The following is a 19245-nucleotide window of genomic DNA, read 5'->3' as shown; positions in this document are numbered from 1 at the left end:
GAACATCATGGTCCAAGGGAATTCCGGTCTAACCTCATCTGCCAGCCCATCCATTACCACAGCGAACAGGAAGGGGTTCAGAGCTGATCCCTGATAAAATCGCACCTTCACCTCAAATTCTTCCGTTACACCTACGACACACCTCATTACTGTTCTGCTGCCCTCATACATGTCATGCACTATTCTAACACATTTCTCTGGCACACCAGACTTCTTAATGCACTACCACAGTTCCTCTCTTGGTACTATGTCATGGGCTTTCTCTAGATCCACAAAGACACAATGTAACGCCTTCTGACCTTCTCTTACTTTTCAATTAGCATCCTCAAGGCAAATAATACATGCATGATACTCCTTTTCTTCATTCATCAACTTATCAAAGTATTCTTTCCATTTATTCAGCACACTACTGGCACCTGTCAACACATTTCCATCTTTATCCTTAATCACCCTTCCTGCTGCACATCCTTCCCATTTCTATCCCTTTGTCTGGCCAGCCTGTAGAGATCCTTTTCTACTTCTTTCGTGTCCAAACTGGTGTACATGTCATCATATGCCTCTTGTTTAGCATTTGCCCCCTCTGCCGTACTTACCCATCACTTCTTCATCGCCCCTGTTTCTTTCACCAACATATCCATTACAATCTGCACCAATCACAGCTCTCTCTCTGTCTGGGATGCTAGGAACTACTACATCTAGTTCATTCCAGAATTTCTCTTTCAACTATTGGTCACATCCTACCTGTATGGCATAGCCACTAATCACATTATACACAACGCCCTCAAGTTCAAGTATCAGCCTCATCATTCTATCTGATACTCTTTTCACCTCCAATACCTTCTTTGCCAGCTCTTCCTTTAAAATGACCCCGTACTCCATTTCTCTTCCCATCTACTCAATGGTCAAATCATTTAAACCCTGTTCCTAAACGTCTAGCCTTACGACCTTTCCACCTGGTCTCTTGGATGCACCTTTTTTCTAATCATCATGTCAACCAAATCCTGACCTTTTCCTGTCATAGTCCCAGCATTCAAAGTCCCTACATTCAGTTGTAGGCTCTGTGCCCTCCTCTTCTTCTGCCGACTAAGCCGGTTTCCTCCTCTTCTTTGTCTTCGATCCACAGTAGCTGAATTCCCACCAATGCCCTGCAGGTTAATGGTGGGTGGGTGTTGTTAACCTGGGCCAAGACCAATCTGGTATGGGATTCGTTTGATGAGCGCTCATTTGTGTTTGGCACAGTTTTACGCTGGATGCCCTTCCTGACGCAACCCTCTGCATTTATCCAGGCTTGAGACCAGCCTACAGATTTTAATAGCTTTTGCCCCCTACAGGGCTGCAGATAGTAAAATAAAGATTATCAAACAACAAAGTCAACACACAAGGTACACAATTCACATATTACCTAGGCTAAGCTAAAGTAAGGGTCCAAACACATATAAAGATAGAAGAAAAAGGGATAAAAGAGATTCAAACCACAATGTCCCTGCAGTGTTTCATACGGCAGGAGTGGAGAAAGTTGAAGTTGAGGGTTGTGTCCACGTGTCCATCGTCCTCTTTAGTCCTCACGGTTCTTGTTGTACTCTTCCAACTTGTAGTCCAACGTAGTACTCGCTAGTGTTAGCTCGTTGCTAGCAATAGCTTGTCACCTCCGTTAGCTCGTCGTTGATTAGTTAATTTCACTCGCAATGGTTGGTAAGTGTCCTTGTTGTCTTCCTCCTTGTGGTCCAATGTAGGCCTCATTAACGTTAGCTCGTTGCTAACATAAGCTCATCGTAGTTGGTTATTTAATTTCACTCTCCAGTGGGTGGTAAATGTTACCGGCCTCAAAAATGGGAAAAGCCGTTCCTGGTTACAGAATTAGAGGATAGTAGGGGTGAGGATTTGGATTTTGGGGTGGTAAAAGAAGCTCAGAGGGAGCGCCTGGATCCACCCTGCACCAGAGACATCAAAGTCCCATTTGGTGCACGATCACGTGGTTCTGCCATTTACCATTGCCATTTAACCCATTTATCAACAAACCGAGGTGAATTCAGCATGCAAGATGATGATCGATTGGTGGAGATCGCAAACGACTGTTCCTTTAGAAGTATTTTTGAGACAACAATTCTCGCGATGTTCTGGATTAAAGTTATTACAGAATACCCGGAGATCAGAATCAGAATCAGCCTTATTTGCCAAGTGTGTAAATACACACAAGGAATTTTTCTCAGACAGTCGGTGCTTCCCTGATGCGATATTTAGAACACAGAATAACAAAGTAATGACCAAAAAAACCCAGACATTTCTGTTTATAGGAACTATTCCTTACGAGAGTCACAGATGTGCAAGATGTAGTCTTCTTCATTGAGTACAGGTAAGAGATAAGAGTGTGTCAACCTCCCACATTGTGTTATGCTTGTACAGAGTCCCATTACCCGTTCGCGGTTCCCGTTATAGACCAGTGCAATAACAATTGTGCAAAAGGAGCAGTTTAAAGTGACGAATCATGCAATATTAAAAAAAAATATATGGTAATACTCATGGGACCAGCAGGATGTGAAGGTGTGTCCCGGCGATGGCAAAAGGCAGAAAATAGTAGGTTCAGTGATTAAGAATTTAATTACTTAATTGCCAGAGGGAAAAAAAAATTCAAATGCCTGCTAGTCTTGACTTACATTGATTGGTAGCGCTTTCTCGATGGAAGGAGCTGGAAGAGCTGGTGGCAAGGATGTGGAGGGTCTGAAAGGATCCTGGCCACTCTGGACCTAGTTCGAGTTGTCTTCAATAGTGAATAGAGTGGTCCCGACAATCTGTTCAGCAGTTTTTTGGCTGTTGCAGTCACAGTTTGTCCTTTATTGTGGCATCCCCAAACCAGACTCTGATGGAGTTACACAGTACTGATTGGATGACCGCTGTGTAGAACTGTCCCAGCAGCTCTCGTGAGAGGTGGTGCTTCCTCAGAAGCCGCAAGAAGTACATCCTTTGCTGGGCTTTTTTGAGGATGGAGTTGATGTTCGTCTCCCACTTTGAGACTGTAATTCCCAAGAACTTGAAGGTCTCAAAGGTTGACACAGGATAGTTGGAGCAGCTGTGGTGAAAGATGCCTCCTGAAGTCCACAATCATCTCTGCAGTCTTTGGAGTGTTCAACGCCAGGTTGTGTTAACCACACCAAAGCTCCAGTCTCCTTCCGTCAATACGCAGACTTATCGCTGTCTTTGATGAGGCCGATGACCTTGGTGTCATCTGCGAACTTCAGGAGTTTGACATTCAGATGCCTTGAGGTGCAGTCGTTTGTGTTGAGCGAGGAGAGCAGAGGGCAGACGATACAACCCCGGGGTCCCCCCAGTGCTGATAATGTGGGTGAATGAGTTGGTGTGCCCAAGCCTCACCTGCTGTGTCTTGCCCGTTTGGAATTTGTAGATCCACAGGGAGATAGTAGGCAAGACGCTGAGCTGGAGAAGTTTGGAGGAGAGGAGTTCAGGGATCACCATATTAACACGTAGAGCTGAAGTCTACGAACAGGATCGCCACAAAATCACTGAAAACCCTGTTGCCATTTCATATATCCAATCTGTGTTAGGTGGGGTTTTCTGCATTGACAGCAACCTAAACAAAACAACGGAATAGACTGGACATAAGCAACACACATCAGGTGTCATTGTCTCCTATTACCCACAGATGGCACCATTTCGTTGCAGAGAAACAACTTCAGGGCTCCTATTGATTTTGCGTTATGGGGGGTTGAAATTTAGATGCATTTTAAATAAATTTTCGTGGCGTATCTGTATCTTATTTTGAAGGCATGTTTAAACATTACTTTAGCGACTAGTCAGAAAAGCGTGGTCGCCAACAGGGAGATGAGGGAGAGGGCACAGGAGAGCAGATGGTTCAAACTGACAAATTTATTTGAATTGTTGAAAAATAACATTCACGGAGTGTTTCATCATAACATAAAAAAAAATTAACTGTTGTGTAGGTATATTTAGATAAAAGAGAAATCAGGAATTGCTAGTTCTTGTTCTTTATTTATTTTTCCATGTGTATTTTTTATTTATTATTTATTTCATTCTTATATTATTTTATTATCATATTTATTATATTCGATATTCAATACATAAGATATACGTTACAATCTACACAACAACTCCCTCCCCTCCCCCGCCTGGTCCACATTGAAATTGTCAAGCATTGACCGGTCCGCAGTGATAAAAAGCTTGGGGACCACTGATCTACTGAATCAAAAGCTGTACTGTGATCCAACAAGACCGTAATTTACATTTTTCCTGAATCAGCGTCCAACCATCTGAATTCACATTGCAAATGTACTAGAATGTTATTCAGCTATTGTATTTTCTTGTAGTTTTATAAGCATTCTGTATTTTTCAGGTGAGTGTGTGTACACATATTGCTGCCGCTGTGGTGGACATTTCAGCTTGACAGAAGAAGAGATGAAATGGAGGCAAGAGAATGATGATGAAGACAAAACAAATGAGAGCCAACATGTGGTTCTATGCTGTGATACTTGCTCCCTCAGTATTTATGTCAAACTGTCATTGACTAACAAAAATAAAGTTTCAATGTAAGTGGTGGAAACAATACATCAATATCCTTCTGTGAGCAGGGCCAGGATATGAGTAGATTTTTTTCCCTTTTGTATAGAAGAGTCCTTGTCTTCTTCTTTTCCTTTCGGCTTGTCCCATTAGGGATTGCCACAGCATGCAATCTTTTTCCATTTAAGCCCATCTCGTGCATCTTCCTCTCTAACGCCCACTGTCCTCATGTCTTCCCTAACAACATCCATCAACCTTTTCTTTGGTCTTCCTCTCACTCGTTTTTCCTGGCAGCTCCATCCTCAGCACCCTTCTCCCAATTTACTCATGCTCTCGCCTCTGGACATGTCCAAAGCATCAAAGTCTGCACTCTCGAATCTTGTCTCCAAAACATCCAACTCTGGCTGTTCTTCTAAATGATCTGATTTCTAATCCTATCCAACGTGCTCACTCCGAGTGAGAACTTCAACATCTTAATTCCTGCCACCTCATTGATTGATAGGGTATAATGCAGCCATCCCCAGCAAGATGACAAGGACCTACGAAGCCAAAAAATTTGATTTACCCCTTCTTCGCAGTTTTTCACTTTTCGCAGGTGGGTCTAGTACCAATTAACTGCGAGAAACGATTACTGTACCACTTGTTAATGAGCAATTTGTGATTAGGTAATAATGCAAAAAAATGTCTGCATGAATACAGTGAAGAAAATAAGTATTTGAACATCCAGCTATATTTCAATTTCTCCCACTTAGAAATCATGGAGGGGTCTGAAATTTTCATCCGAGGTGCATGTCCACTGTGAGAGAGATAATCCAAAAAGAAAACCCAGAAATCACAATGTATGATTTTTTTTTTAACAAATTATTTGTGTGATACAGCTGCAAATAAGTATTTGAACACCTATCAGCTAGAATTATGACCCTCAAAGACCTTTTAATCTGCCTCTGTCCACCTCCACTCCATGAATTATCCTCAATCAGATGCACCTGTGTGAGGTCGTTAGCTGCATAAAGACACTGTCCATCCCGTACAATCAGTGAGACTCAAACTTGTAATATGGCCAAGACCAAAGAGCTGTCCAAAAACACCAGAGACAAAATTGTACAACTCCACACAGCTGAAAAGGGCTACGTAGAAATTGCCAAGCAGCTTGGTGAAAAAAGGTCCACCTTTGGAGCAAGAGTGAGAAAATGGAAGAAGCTAGACATGATGGTCAATCTCAATCGGAGTGGAGGCCCACACAAGATATCACCTCGTGGGGTCTCCATGATCCTTAGAAAGGTGAGGAATCGGCCCAGGACTACATGACAGGACTTGGCCAATGACCTGAAAAGAGCTGGGACCACCATTTCCAAGGTGACTGTTGGTAATACACTCAGATGTCATGGTTTGAAATCATGCATGGCACCGAATGTTCCCCTGCTTAAACCAGCACATGTCAAGGCCTGTCTTAAGTTTGCCAATGACCATTTGGATGATACAGGGGAGTCATGTGAGAAAGTTTTGTGGTCTGATGAGACCAAAATTGAACTTTTTGGTCATAATTTCATGAACCCTGTTTAGAGGAAGATGAATGATGAGTTCCATCCCAAGAACACCATCCTTAATGTGAAGCATGGGTGTAGTAGTATCATGCTTTGGGGGTGTTTTTCTGCACAGGGACAAGACAAGTGCACTGTATTAAGGAGAGAATGACTGCGACCATGTGTTGTGAGATTTTGGGGAACAACCTCTTTCCTTCAGTCAGAGCATTGAAGACCAAGGAGTGGCTCCGTAAGAAGCATATCAAGGTTCTGGTGTTGCCTAGCCAGTCTCCAGACTTAAACCCAATAGAACATCTTTGGAGGGAGCTGAAACTCTGTGTTTCTCAGTGACAGCCCAGAAATCTGTCTGATCTAGATAAGATCTGTGTGGAGGAGTGGGCCAAAATCCCTTCTGCAGTGTGTGCAAACCTGGTGAACAGGAAACGTTAGACCTTTGTAATTGCAAACAAAGGCTACTGTACCAAATATTTACATTGAATTTCCCAGGTGTTCAAATACTTATTTACAACTGTGTCACACAAATAAATTGTTTAAAAAAAAAATCGTACATTGTGATTTCTGGATTTTTCTTTTTAGATTATCTCTCTCACGGTGAACATGCACCTACGATGAAAATTTCAGACCCCGCCATGATTTCTAAGTGGGAGAACTTTCAATATAGTAGGGTGTTCAAATACTTATTTTCTGCACTGTAGACAGGGCTCGCACGTGGGCCTAAAAGTCCCTAAAAACCCCTAAATTTTCGAAGGTGCATTTAGGGGCTCCTGAAAGTCCTTAAAAATCTGCGAAAACCGGTCAAGCCCCTAAAAAGGCCTTAACTTTAAAAAAAATCAAAGGGAGGACCTCTACCGCCAAAATTCTCCCTAAAAAAAAAATATCTTTTATTTTAAAAAAAATAGCGATCCGTCTGGCGCCCAAAACAGCTGGAAATTTTCAACAGAAGTCACCATGTTGACAACTTGTCGCCATTTTGTCGATATTCCATTGTTTGTTTCCGTGAGTAGGCATTTCACTTCATCTTCGTTACGACATAGCGTAGTTCTTTCATCGATCCAACTTGTATTATAGGGAAGTGCATTTTTCAATATGCTTGGGTTGAAAGTAAGGAGTTCGGGAGCTGGGTTCGTCGAGATCCAAAAGATCGGCACATGTTTTACTGCCATCTGTGCAAGCAGAGTTACCAGCTTGAAAAGATGGGCGTCAAAGCGCTGGAGTCGCACCGGAAAAACAGGAGACACGCTGATTTGGCGAAGACTCTCATCTTCCGTTGGTATGAATCTGTTTCTAAAATATCAAGATAGTGAAGCATCAACTTCAGGGAGTGATACTAGCATTGCATGCGCACCTACAGTTGTCCAGTCATCGACTTCAACCTCAACCAGCCGGAAGTCAGGCTTTATGAACATAGTTTAATACACGAAGACTGACTCGTTAAAGGCAGAGATCGTGTGCTCTTTAAAAGTGATCTGCAGCCATTACAGTTACAAATCTTGTGAAAATAATTCAAAAATATTTGCAGTCATGTTCCCAGACATTGCTAAAAACTACCACTGTGGGGAAAGGAAGACTTTGTACCTGGCTACATTTGGCATCACTGTCCACTTTTCATCTCTACTGCCTCAAAGCCAAAAAAGCCAGAATAGAGACTGACATATCTACGTTTATTGAGAAGGCTGACAGGCTGTATGAGGAGGCAGAAGAAAAGAGGAATCTGAGGTTTATCACCGAGGCCAATGCACTCAGAGGTAGAGCAAAGGACAAGAAAGCCACTTTGGCGCCTCTGCAGCAACAAATAGAGGCACTGGGTAGGCTCAAAGAGCTAGAGTAGGGGTGCTGAGACAGACATCAGTAGAAGACATTTGTGTATATAGTTGCAATTGTAGTTAGAATCTGTTTTTCTGTAGACTGTTATGTGAAGACATTGACAATGGTCATATCAATGAGAACTACCACAAGGGGCGACAGGTGATCACTGTCACAGGTACTGAGGTACTGGAACATTTGATGAACCAAGAACGGTTGATGGCACCATTGGGTGAGTCTTTTTTCCTTACTCTTGATTTCCCACGATGGCCCTAAATTCTTCGTGTCAGCCCTAAATTTTTTCCGTTTTGGCCCTAAACTTTTCGTGTCAACCCCTAAGAATGCCCCTAAAAAGTCCTTAAATCTTTTGAGTCAGACTGAGTATGAACCCTGGTAGAGAATCCTGGGAACACAGCAGAAAAAAAAAATTTTTTTTTTGAAAGCCCATCTTATCTGAATAAATTTTTCGCTTCCTGTACGTTTTGGGATCATTTGTAGACCTTTTTCAAGTCGCTTATAAAACCGCTACTTTATACTGATGAAGTTACACTACTGCCTAAAGGTAAGATCCAGTCACAAGGGCGTAAGTTGTAATACAATGATGTATAAATGAATCATCACGATGCCAAAACACACATTTCATTTTTTGTCTCACTGTCTGAGGTGAAACCAGACTAAACCTATCTTTTTTTAGGCCATTCAAGATCACCAAAATATCTTTTGTTAAATGGTACATTGATGAGATTTTATATTATCTACTTCAAGATGAAATACTTACCTATATTTCCTTAGTCTCGAGTAGCATTTCCTTTGAACTGCATGACTTGGGTCAAACGTTATGGGGTATCTTCAGCAAGCTTCTGATAATACTCTGCTGGAATTCTGGCCCATTCCCCTTGACAGAACTGGTGTAACTTAGTCAGGTTTGTCGGTTGCCTTGCTCGCACACGGCTTTTCAGATCTGTCCACAAATTTTAGATGGGATTCAGATCAGTTCTTTGTGATGGCCATTCCAAGACATTGACTTTGTTATTCTCAAGCCAGTTTTTAACCATTTTGGCAGTATGCTTTGGGTCATTGTCCATTTGGAAGACCCATTCGCGGCTAAGTTTTTGCTTCCTGGCTGATGTCATGTGATGTTGCCTGAATACCTCCATGAAATGTTCTTTCTTCACGATGCAGTTTATTTGATTAAATGCTCCAGTTCCTGCTGCAGAAAAATAGCCCTCCAACATGATGCTGCCACCTCCATGCTTCACAGTAGGTATGGTGCTGTAAAGTCTTATATAGACAAGTATGTGCCTATCTTTATCAAGTCCAATCACTATAATCACACACACACCTGGACACCAATAAAGGTGTAGAACCATCTCAAGGGTGATCGGAAGAAATGGACAGCACCCAAGTTAAATATGGGTGCCACAGCAAAGGTTCTGAATACTTATGTCTGTGTGATATTTAAGTTTTTCTTTTTTAATAAATTATCAAAAATTTGAACAATTCTTTCTTCCCTGTCAATGGAGGGTGCTATGTGAACAATCAGGGGGAAAAAACCCAAATGATTTTAGCAAATGGCTGCAATATAACTGCAAATTTTAATTGGACCTGAATACTTTCCCTACCCACTGTGTGTGTGTGTGTGTGTGTGTGTGTGGTGTGTGTGTGTGTGTGTGTGTGTGCGCGCGTGTGTTTGTGCGTGTGTGTGTGTGCATGTATAAAAAAGAAATGTTTAACATCACAATTTTTCTCACTAGATATATGTACTTTCAAAGATGCAATTGACCTCACATTTTCAGATGCTGGGAAAAACCCAAATAATCCATACATAGAAATAAAGCAGAACAAATGAGACAGAAATGAAGTTTTGTGTCATTTAAAATGACACGGGGGAAAGGAGGAATGAGTCAAAATCACACCAACGCTTTGCATGCAACTAGTTTCTCAATACAGGAGACGTCTTGAACCTCTCGTTGCAATACTTTTGTACAAAGTATTAAATACCTACTCATTGCCGTGTTCAATAATTCTTCTTTGTGTTATTTCACATTTTTGATCCATCCATTTTCTTAGCTGCTTTTCCTCACAAGGGTCGCGGGAGTGCTGGAGCCTATCCCAGCTGTCAACAGGCAGGAGCCAAGGTACACCCTGAACGAGTTGCCAGCCAATCGCAAGGCACATAGAGACAGACAACCGCACTCACAATCACACCTGGGTGCAATTTAGAGTGTCCAATTAATGTTGGATGATTTGGGGATGTGGGAGGAAACCGGAGTGCCCGGAGAAAACCCACGCAGGCACGGGGAGAACATGCAAACTCGACACAGGCGGGACCGGGATTGAACCCGGGACCTCAGCACTGTGAGGCCAACGCTTTCCAGCTGCTCCACCTATTTTCACATTATTTCACACACTTTATTTTCTGATCTTATTTTGAAACTACAGAGGAATAAAGATGATGAGCCACACAATGAAGTTATGGGAAAGAGTATTGGAGGCTCGACTCAGGTCAGATGTGTCTTTGAGGAACAGTATGGTTTCATGCCTAGAAAGACTACCACAGATCCATTATATGCCTTGAGGATGGTCGTGGAAAAGTACAGAGAAGGTCAGAAAGCGCTACATTGTGTCTTTGTAGACCTAGAGAAAGCCCATAACAGAGTACCAAGAGAGGAACTGTGGTACTGCATGCGCAAGTCCAGTATGGCGGAGAAATATGTAGGAATCGTATAGGACGTGTATGAGGACAGCAGAACGGCGGCGAGATGTGCCGTAGGTGTGTCAGAAGAATTTAAGGTGGAGGTGGGACTGCATCAGGGATACGCTCTGAGCCCCTTCCTGTTTGTTGTAGTAATCGATGGGCTGACAAATGAAGTTCGACTGGATTCCCCTTGAACCATGATGTTCACAGATGATATTGTGATGTGCCGTGAAAGCAGGGAGCAGGTGGAGGAATAATTAGAAAGATAAAGGCACGCACTGGAAAGGACAGGAATGAAGATTAGCCGAAGTAAATGTAAATGAATGAGAGGGGTGGTGGGGGAAGAGTGAAGCTCCAGGGAGAAGAGATAGCAAGGGTGGACGACTTCAAATACTTGGGGTCAACAATACAGAGAAATGGTGAGTGTGGTAAGGAAGTGAAGAAATGGGTCCAAGCGGGGTGGAACACTTGGCGGAAGGTGTCTGGTGTTCTATGTGACAGAAGAGTTTCCACTAGGATGAAGGGCAAAGTCTATAAAACAGTGCTGAGGCTGGCCATGATGTATGGATTAGAGACTGTGGCACTGAAGAAACAACAGGAAGTAGAATTTGAGGTAGCAAAAATGAAGATGTTGAGGTTCTCTGAATGTTGTGAGGGAGGACATGAAGACTGTGTGTGTTAGAGAGGAAGATGCAAAAGATAGGCTTATAGAGAAAAAGATGATACGCTGTGGCGACCCCTAATCAGGACAAGCTGAAAGGAAAAGAAGAAAAAGATCTGTTCAGACTTTGTATTTATGGATTACTTGGGTTTTTCCCAACATCAAGTGAAATTTTCATGTTAAGCCATGTCACATCAAGTCATGGAAAGGTGTGATAGGGAAGAACACGTCCCTCCTGCTCCTGATTCGAACAGCGTGGTGTTCTGTTGTTGGTCTTCGGTGCTCACTACCGATTGTCCATGACAAACACCTATTCAAGCAACGGGGTCTCCACATGTGCACTTGGCACCGGGATACCCTAGGTCGCAGTTCAATGATCAACTTTGTGGCCGACTCATTGTACTTGCAGCCACATGTCTTGAACACTCGGTGAAGAGAGGGGCACAGCTGTCAACTGATTAAATCCTGGTGTTGAGTTTGCTCCGATGGTGGGGGAAATGTCTGGTCCAACCTGCCAGGCCGAAACATATTGTGGGTTTCTGCTGGGGATGTCTGGCAGGAGAATTTCAACTCCCACCTCCAACAGAACTTCACACACGTCTCAAAGGAGGCAGAAAAGTTCTAGTTGACCGTGTTCCATTGTCTATTGTGACAGTAATCCGCAAACCCATTGGTGGACAGCAGCAGTGAGGGAGGCCGTCAAGCTGAAAAAGGAGAAATAGGGACTTTTTGGCCTGTGGGAGTCATGAGACAGCTGTTGGGTACCAGCTGGCTGAGAGGGCATGGAGAACGACCTCGGGGGAAATTCTGGCTCACCATCTTGTGTCTCAGGAGGAGGAAGCAATGCATCATCAAGACTGTCTCTAGGATGTGGGATGTAGCGCTGCTGACTTCGGAACGTTGAGAGTCAGTGGGAAGAATACTGTGAAGACTTAGTCAATTCCACCGATACCCCTTTCTTTGAGAAAGCAGAGTCTGGGTTGTCTGATGTGGACTTTCTTATTGCTAGAATTGAGGACACCGAGCTGGTTGAAATGCTCCTCGGCGGCAAGGCCCTGGGGTGATGAGATCCCAAAGGCTCTGAATGTTCAACACTTTTTGAAGGCTTTCCAAAACAAAATATTTTGAAATCCTAAAACAATCAAATAAATATACACTTTCTTATTTATATGGAATCTATGGCGCTTATTATTTGCAGAAAGTATGAAGTAAAAAAAAAAAAATACAACGCAATTCTGTGATCCGGCAAAATTACAGTATATTGTGACCCCATGCGTGCCAAACCGCAAGTTGAAAAGTGGTCCCCTAAATGACAGAGCAATTCTCCTCTCAACAGGGCTGCAACAGACACACAAAGGGATAAAGACTGGTAATGACTCTTCTCTCTTTGGTCACTCAACCTGCAAAGGTCAGAGCTGACAGAGACTCTGAATGGTGATCATCTCTGATTATTTATCCCCTTTAATCCATGTCACTACGCTGCTTTCCTCACAGATCTGAAAGAGGAATGCCTAAGAAAGTTAAAAGTGTGACAGAAGAAGGGGTGGAAACTATTTTTTCTAAGTCTCACACTATTCCCCCCCTCTCTTCATCACAATGAGGCAAAGTGGTCAACAGTATTGGAAAATTTCCAAAGTGGGGGTAGGGGACTTGACAGCTGATGTTTAAATGAGGGGTTTGGTAGAATATTGATGTGACAGATTCTCACAGAGATGAGCAAAGAAACAAAATCACTTTCACTCACACACCACCTGCAATTAGAATTAGAATGCTTTAGGTCACTTTTCAACATCCCCCACCACCACTTATCAAACATTGCCATCCCTGTTTCACACACACAATGCATGTTTTTAAATGAACAATCACATAAACTGCAAACCAAGCCCATGTTACAGTGAAATATGTTCACATGGGGACATAGTTTTACTTTTTTTTTCCACAAGACTTATCAGAAAAATGCCTTATCAGGAAAACAGATGAGAGAACATTTTACCTTAATTTTTGTCCCAGAGAACATTTTACCTTCTGACCCAAGCCCATACTTATGTCTATGGTACATATACTTTTTTCTTTTGTGTTTTTATCCATATTTTATCTGATAATATTTTTTTCCACATGTGCATTGACTTATTTCACAATTTTATCACTTGTGAATAATATCACAAAGTGATGGAACTGATAAACTTATATGAAATGTGAAATTTAGAAAAGGATTGTTTCATATTAAATATGAACATGCCATTTCAATATTTTTTTGGACCAATTGCAGGTTGAGGCAGGAGTTCTCCCCCCCCTCCCCCCAATCCCAGCAACCTATTTGTGCACAAAAAGTGATACCCCATTTAGTGGTAACTAATTGGCTGTGGCAATTGTACAATTGGGACCTATAACAGTAAAGGCATGGCCCACTCAGTTCATTTTACTTATATGAGTATTTCAATGATTGGCAATTCTAATATAGAAAAATGTCATAATTCTTTCTGAGTGGAAAAAAATATTCTGAAATAATGTTTTTCCAAATTTCAATGGCAAAATTTCATGCCTGTTAGGTGTTCAAAATTAAGTTTCATGATTCGCAAAGTTTGCTGCATATACACATTTTATTTTTGGATTGACAGGATTTTATTTGTATTGATTAATATGGCTTTTCCGTCAAAACAGGCACAAATGCATGCGCGCACACACACTCACACAAACACATATGTACCATATATATGTATATTTTTGAAGATACATTTAAAACAAGACAAAAGTTGTCAAGACAAAGAAGTCTCAAGTCAGTTCATACTACAGTACTTCAGATTTTTTTCCTCCTACTTAAAACAAAACATCCATGCATATTCCTTCCTCTGGATTAAAGTATTTTTGTGGGGTGTTCACGAATGAAGGAAGAGTACAGCATGAGATTGACAGGCAGATCAATGGCGTGTCTGCAATGATGCAAACTCTATATTGGTCTGTCGTCTTGAAGAGGCAGCTGAGCCAAAAGGCCAAGCTTTCCTATTTTCTGGTCGAGCTACCTTCCTGCCCTCACCTATGGTAATGAGCTGTGGATCTTAACCTTGAGAACAGGCTCACAGATACAAGCTGCCAACATGAGTTCCCTCCCCACAGTGTCCAGTAGTTATGGCAAGATGAAGCTTCATGAAACATCGTAACACTTTGGTGATTGGTTCAAGTAATGGTTCATTTCTTGATGCTTCATTATAAAAAACAGCCAAACAGCCAGCATGAGGTGCAGGTGTGCACCTCCCAATCAGCGCGACCGCGCGGGCACCCACACAGCCAGGGGTGGACCTGCAGGATCATGACACCTTGGTGTGTTTTTTAGTAGAAAAGGGGAAAAGAAGACTTGGTGGTGGAACCCCAAAATACAGGAAGTCATACAAGGAAAGAGATTAGCAAAGAAGAAATGGGACACTGAGAGGACTGAGGAGAGGAGAAAGGAATACATTGAGGTCTGAAGTAGGGAAAAGGTAGAGGTGGCAAAGGCTAAACGAGGCATATGACAACATGTACACCAGGTTGGACATGAAAGAAGGAGAAAAGACTACAGGTTGGCCAGACAGAGGTATAGAGATGGGAAGGATGTGCAGCAGGTAAGGGTGATTAAGTATAGAGATGGAAATATGTTGACTGATGTAAGCAGTGTGCTAAATAGATGGAAAGAATATTTCGAGAAGTTGATGAATGGAGAAAATGAGAGAGAAGGAAGAGTAGAAGAGGCAACTTTGAAGGACCAGGAATACATTGAGGTCTGACGTGGGGCAAAGGTAGAGGTGGCAAAGGCTAAACGAGGCATATGACAACATGTACACCAGGTTGGACATGAAAGAAGGAGAACAGACTCTCTACAGGTTGGCCAGACAGAGGTATAGAGATGGGAAGGATGTGCAGCAGGTAAGGGTGATTAAGTATAGAGACGGAAATGTGTTGACTGATGTAAGTAGTGTGCTAAATAGATGGAAAGAATATTTCGAGAAGTTGATGAATGGGGAAAATGAGAGAGAAGAAAGAATAGAAGAGGCAACTGTGAAGGACCAGGAAGTGGCACTAATTAGTGAGGGGAGAAAAAAAGACACTACAAAGGATGAAAAATGGAAAGGCAGTTGGTCATGATAACATACGTATGGAAGCAATTTGGAGAGGTGACTGTGGACTTTTTGACCAACTTATTCAACAGAACACTAGCGGGCGAGAAGATGCCTGAAGAATGGAGGAAAAGTGTGCTCGTTCCCATTTTTAAGAACAAAGGGGATGTGCAGAGCTGTGGGAACTATAGATGAATAAAGTTTGTGAGCCAGACAATGAAGATATGGGAAAGAGTAGTGAAGGTTTGACTCAAGACAAGTAAGTATCTGCGAGCAACAGTATGGTTTCTTGCCTAGAAAGAGTACCACAGATGCGTTATTTGCCTTGAGGATGCTCGTGGAAAAGTACAACGAACGTTAAAAGGACCCACATTGCGTCTTTGTGGATCAAGAAAATGCCTATGAAAGAGTACCAAGAGAGGAACTGTGGAACTACATGTGTAAGTCTGGTGTAGTGGAGAAATATGTTAGAATAGTACAAGACGTGTATACATGTACAATGGTGAGGTCTGCTGTAAGTGTGACAGAATTTAAGGTGGAGATGGCAGTGCATCAGGGATCAGCTCTGAGCCCATTCCTGTTTCCTGTGGTAATGAATAAGCTGACAGATGAGGTTAGACTGGAATCCCCTTGGACCATGATGTTCGCAGATGATATCGCGATATGCAGTGTCAGGAGGGAACAATTAAAAAGATGGAGGCATGCATTGGAAAGGAGAGAAATGATGATTAGCCAAAGTCAAACAGAATATATGTCCATGAAAGAGATGGGTGGAGGGGGAAAAGTGAGGCTCCAAGGAGAAGAGATAGCAAGGGTGAATGACTTCAAATACTTGGGGTCAACAATACAGAGCAATGGTGAGTGTGGTAAAGAAGTGAAGAAACAGGTCCAAGTAGGGTGGAATCGCTGGCGGAAGGTGTCTGATGTTCTATGTGGCAGAAGTCTCTGCTAGGATGAAGGGTAGTTTATAAAACAGTGGTGAGGCCGGCCATGATGTACGGATTAAAGATGGTGGCTCTGAAGAAACAACAGGACGCAGAACTGGAGGTAGCAGAAATGAAGATGTTGAGGTTCTCACTCAGAGTGAGCAGATTGGATAGGATTAGAACTGAGCTCATTAGAGGGACAGCCAAAGTTGGATGTTTTGGAGACAAGGTTCGAGAGAGCAGACTTCAATGGTTTGGACATGTCCAGAGGTGAGAGAGTGAGTATATTGGTAGAAGGGTGCTGAGGATGGAGCTGCCAGGCAAAAGAGCAAGAGGAAGACCAAAGAGAAGGTTGATGGATGTTGTGAGGGAAGACATGAGGGCAGTTGGGTTCGAGAGGAAGATGCAAGAAATCGGCTAAAATGGAAAAAGATGACACGCTGTGGCGACCCCTCACGGGACAAGCCAAAAGGAAAAGAAGGAACGTAATCATGAAATATTGCCTTGTGTGTTTTGCATCTTTAGTTCCACCTTTTGAATGGAACTTCTTCATTGGCTTTATTATCCATTTAAACTATGCTAACTAGTAGTACCTACTTCTCTTTCTTGTTCCAAACTCACCAAATGATCTCTAAATAAATGTTTTCTGAACTTTTAAAAGTACAAAACTTGAAAGAAAACATTTTCTGAGAGTTGCTTGGGGTTTATATTGCTTTGTCAAAGCGTCACACATCGCACCAAATGTTGAGGATGCTCGGGCATTTGGTGAGGATAACCCTGGGACCTCTTCCCTGGTGAGGTGTTGCAGGGACAACCCACTAAGAGGAGGCCCTGGAGACAACCCAGGAAATGCTGGTGAAATGTGTCTGTCTCAAGAGTGACAGATTGTCATGGTTTGGTTTTCAATTATGTTTAGAATTGAGTTAACTAGTAACTACCCAACTGTTGAAAATTCAATGAGTTTGATGTGTCGCTGAGCCAATTTTATTTACATAACTCTGGTTTTCAGATGTGGTCGAAAGTCATTTTAGAAAAAGGGCAGATGTAGAAACAGTGACCCACGCTCCTAACACAATTAAAAAAAAAAATAAAAAAACAGCAACTGAAGCCCAGGTAAGCGAAGCATGATGGTGTTGGAGGCAGGGAAATCTCCCTCTCAGGAAGAAACCTTGGACAAAACTGATACTCATTGTGGAGTAGCCATCACCCTCTACGGTGAAGCGGTCTAAAGGTGAGGGATCAAGAGCAGAGAGCGAAAATAACTACATGACGATAGGTTGGTACTGCAAATTTCATGTTCTTAATGATGGTTTCTGAATGACCAATCAAGGTTAAATATATGTTCAACAGGTGCTAAATTGGTGCCAAATAATTCATACCTGGTTTTCACAAAATTGATGAGCTCTCTGATTGAATGCCATACTCATTTTTTATTTTTGTTAACACACCCCTTTTAACAAATTGCCCAATTGCACAGCCTTAAGTGTTTATATATCATGAATCCTGGGTCTTGTTGGTTTTCTGAGAATCTACTGCACTGACTGGTAACTCCATCCATCCATTCATTTTCTACCCGGTTGGGTCACGTGGGAAGTAGCTTCAGCAGGGATACCCAGACTTCCCTTTCCCCAGCCACTTCCAGCTTTTCCGGTGGGATCCCGAGGCGTTCCCAGGCCAGCCAAGAGACATAGTCTCTCCAGTGTGTCCTGGGTCGTCCCCAGGGTATCTTTCTGGAATGCGGAGGAGCAGCGGCTCAACATTGGGCACCTCCCGGATGACCAAGCTTCTCACTCTATCTCTAAGGGAGAGCACACCTAGACCTACACCTAGAGATTCTGTCCATAAAAGTTATGAACAAAATCGGTGACAAAGGGCAGCCTCTCTCTCTCTCACCGGAAACGAGTCACATTTCTTGCCGACAATGCGGACCAAATTCTGACAGCGGTTGAACTGGCGCCGAACACCCCATATGAGGGGGTTCGGGACCCCATACTCCCGAAAAATACCCCACAAGACTCCCCGAGAACCCCTTCTCCAAGTCCATAAAGCACATGTAAACTGGTTGGGGGAACTCCCATGCACCCTCGGGGATCCTGCTTAGGGTGTAGAGCTGGTCCACTGTCCCACGGCCAGGACAAAATCCCGATAATTGGAACACACCCTCCAAGTCCTCCTTCTTAAATAGGGGGACCACCACCCCAGTCAACCAATCCAGATGCACTGTCCCCAATGTCCACACGATGTTGGAGAAGCGTGTCAACCAGGACAGCCCCACAACATCCAGAGCCTTCAGGAACTCAGGGAAATCTCATCCACTCGCCCTGCCACCAAGAAACTTTTTAACCACCTTAAAGGGCCACTGTCATAAAATGCATGATTTTTAGTGTTATTAATGAAAAAAATGTCAGCCGACATGGACCCATGTTTTTTCACCACAAATCATGATTTTGACATATTCAGCTTTTTATAACTCCCACCATGAAAATCCTCTTGAGGGATTTGTTTTGAAGCAGAAATGACGTACATTGCAGGACCGCCCTCAAGTGGACTCGTTTGTTTCTAGTAGTATTACTTCCAGGAAGATAGCTCGTTGTTCCTTTGTGTTAGCCAAAATGCCGGCTCGTTGCATTGCTGGACATTGCTTGAACACTCGGGAGGATGAATTTACCCTTCTTAGGTTTGCAAGAAACCCAGTTCGTCGTGAAAAATGGATTGCACAGTTGCAATGGATGAGAGCTTTCTGGGTTCCACATGACAGGGAGGTGTGTATACAGCTACTAAAAAAAAATAATAGTTTGGGGCGGACCACGTAATCGGTCTTTCATAATGTAACAAAAGATCTGTGTACGACAGGTGTGCTAAATGTGTCGATGTGCACGTCGGGCTCACCGACGAAGGCTGCTGCGTCGCCTCGCCAGCGAAGGCAGCCGCGTCGGCTCGCAGACGGCAATGGCGATGAACAACGCTCCCGACAATGGCGCACTCAGCCGCA

General features: G+C 42.9%; 1 protein-coding gene across 1 annotated transcript in view; it reads left to right on the top strand.

Moving 5' to 3' along the window:
- dnajc24 (DnaJ (Hsp40) homolog, subfamily C, member 24) overlaps positions 1-5011 on the top strand; it is a 42690-nt gene extending 37679 nt beyond the window's left edge. Inside the window, exon 5 of the mRNA XM_061823668.1 lies at positions 4367-5011. Within this exon, the coding sequence (XP_061679652.1) occupies positions 4367-4563 (197 nt within the window). The 3' untranslated portion in view covers positions 4564-5011. The remainder of the gene's footprint in view (positions 1-4366) is intronic.
- The last annotated feature ends 14234 nt before the right edge of the window (positions 5012-19245 follow it).

Source organism: Syngnathoides biaculeatus, chromosome 6 (genome assembly GCF_019802595.1).
Source record: "Syngnathoides biaculeatus isolate LvHL_M chromosome 6, ASM1980259v1, whole genome shotgun sequence".
NCBI lineage: Eukaryota > Metazoa > Chordata > Actinopteri > Syngnathiformes > Syngnathidae > Syngnathoides > Syngnathoides biaculeatus.
The sequence above is the reverse complement of the archived record's forward strand: the minus strand, read 5'-3'. Positions and strand labels throughout refer to the sequence as shown.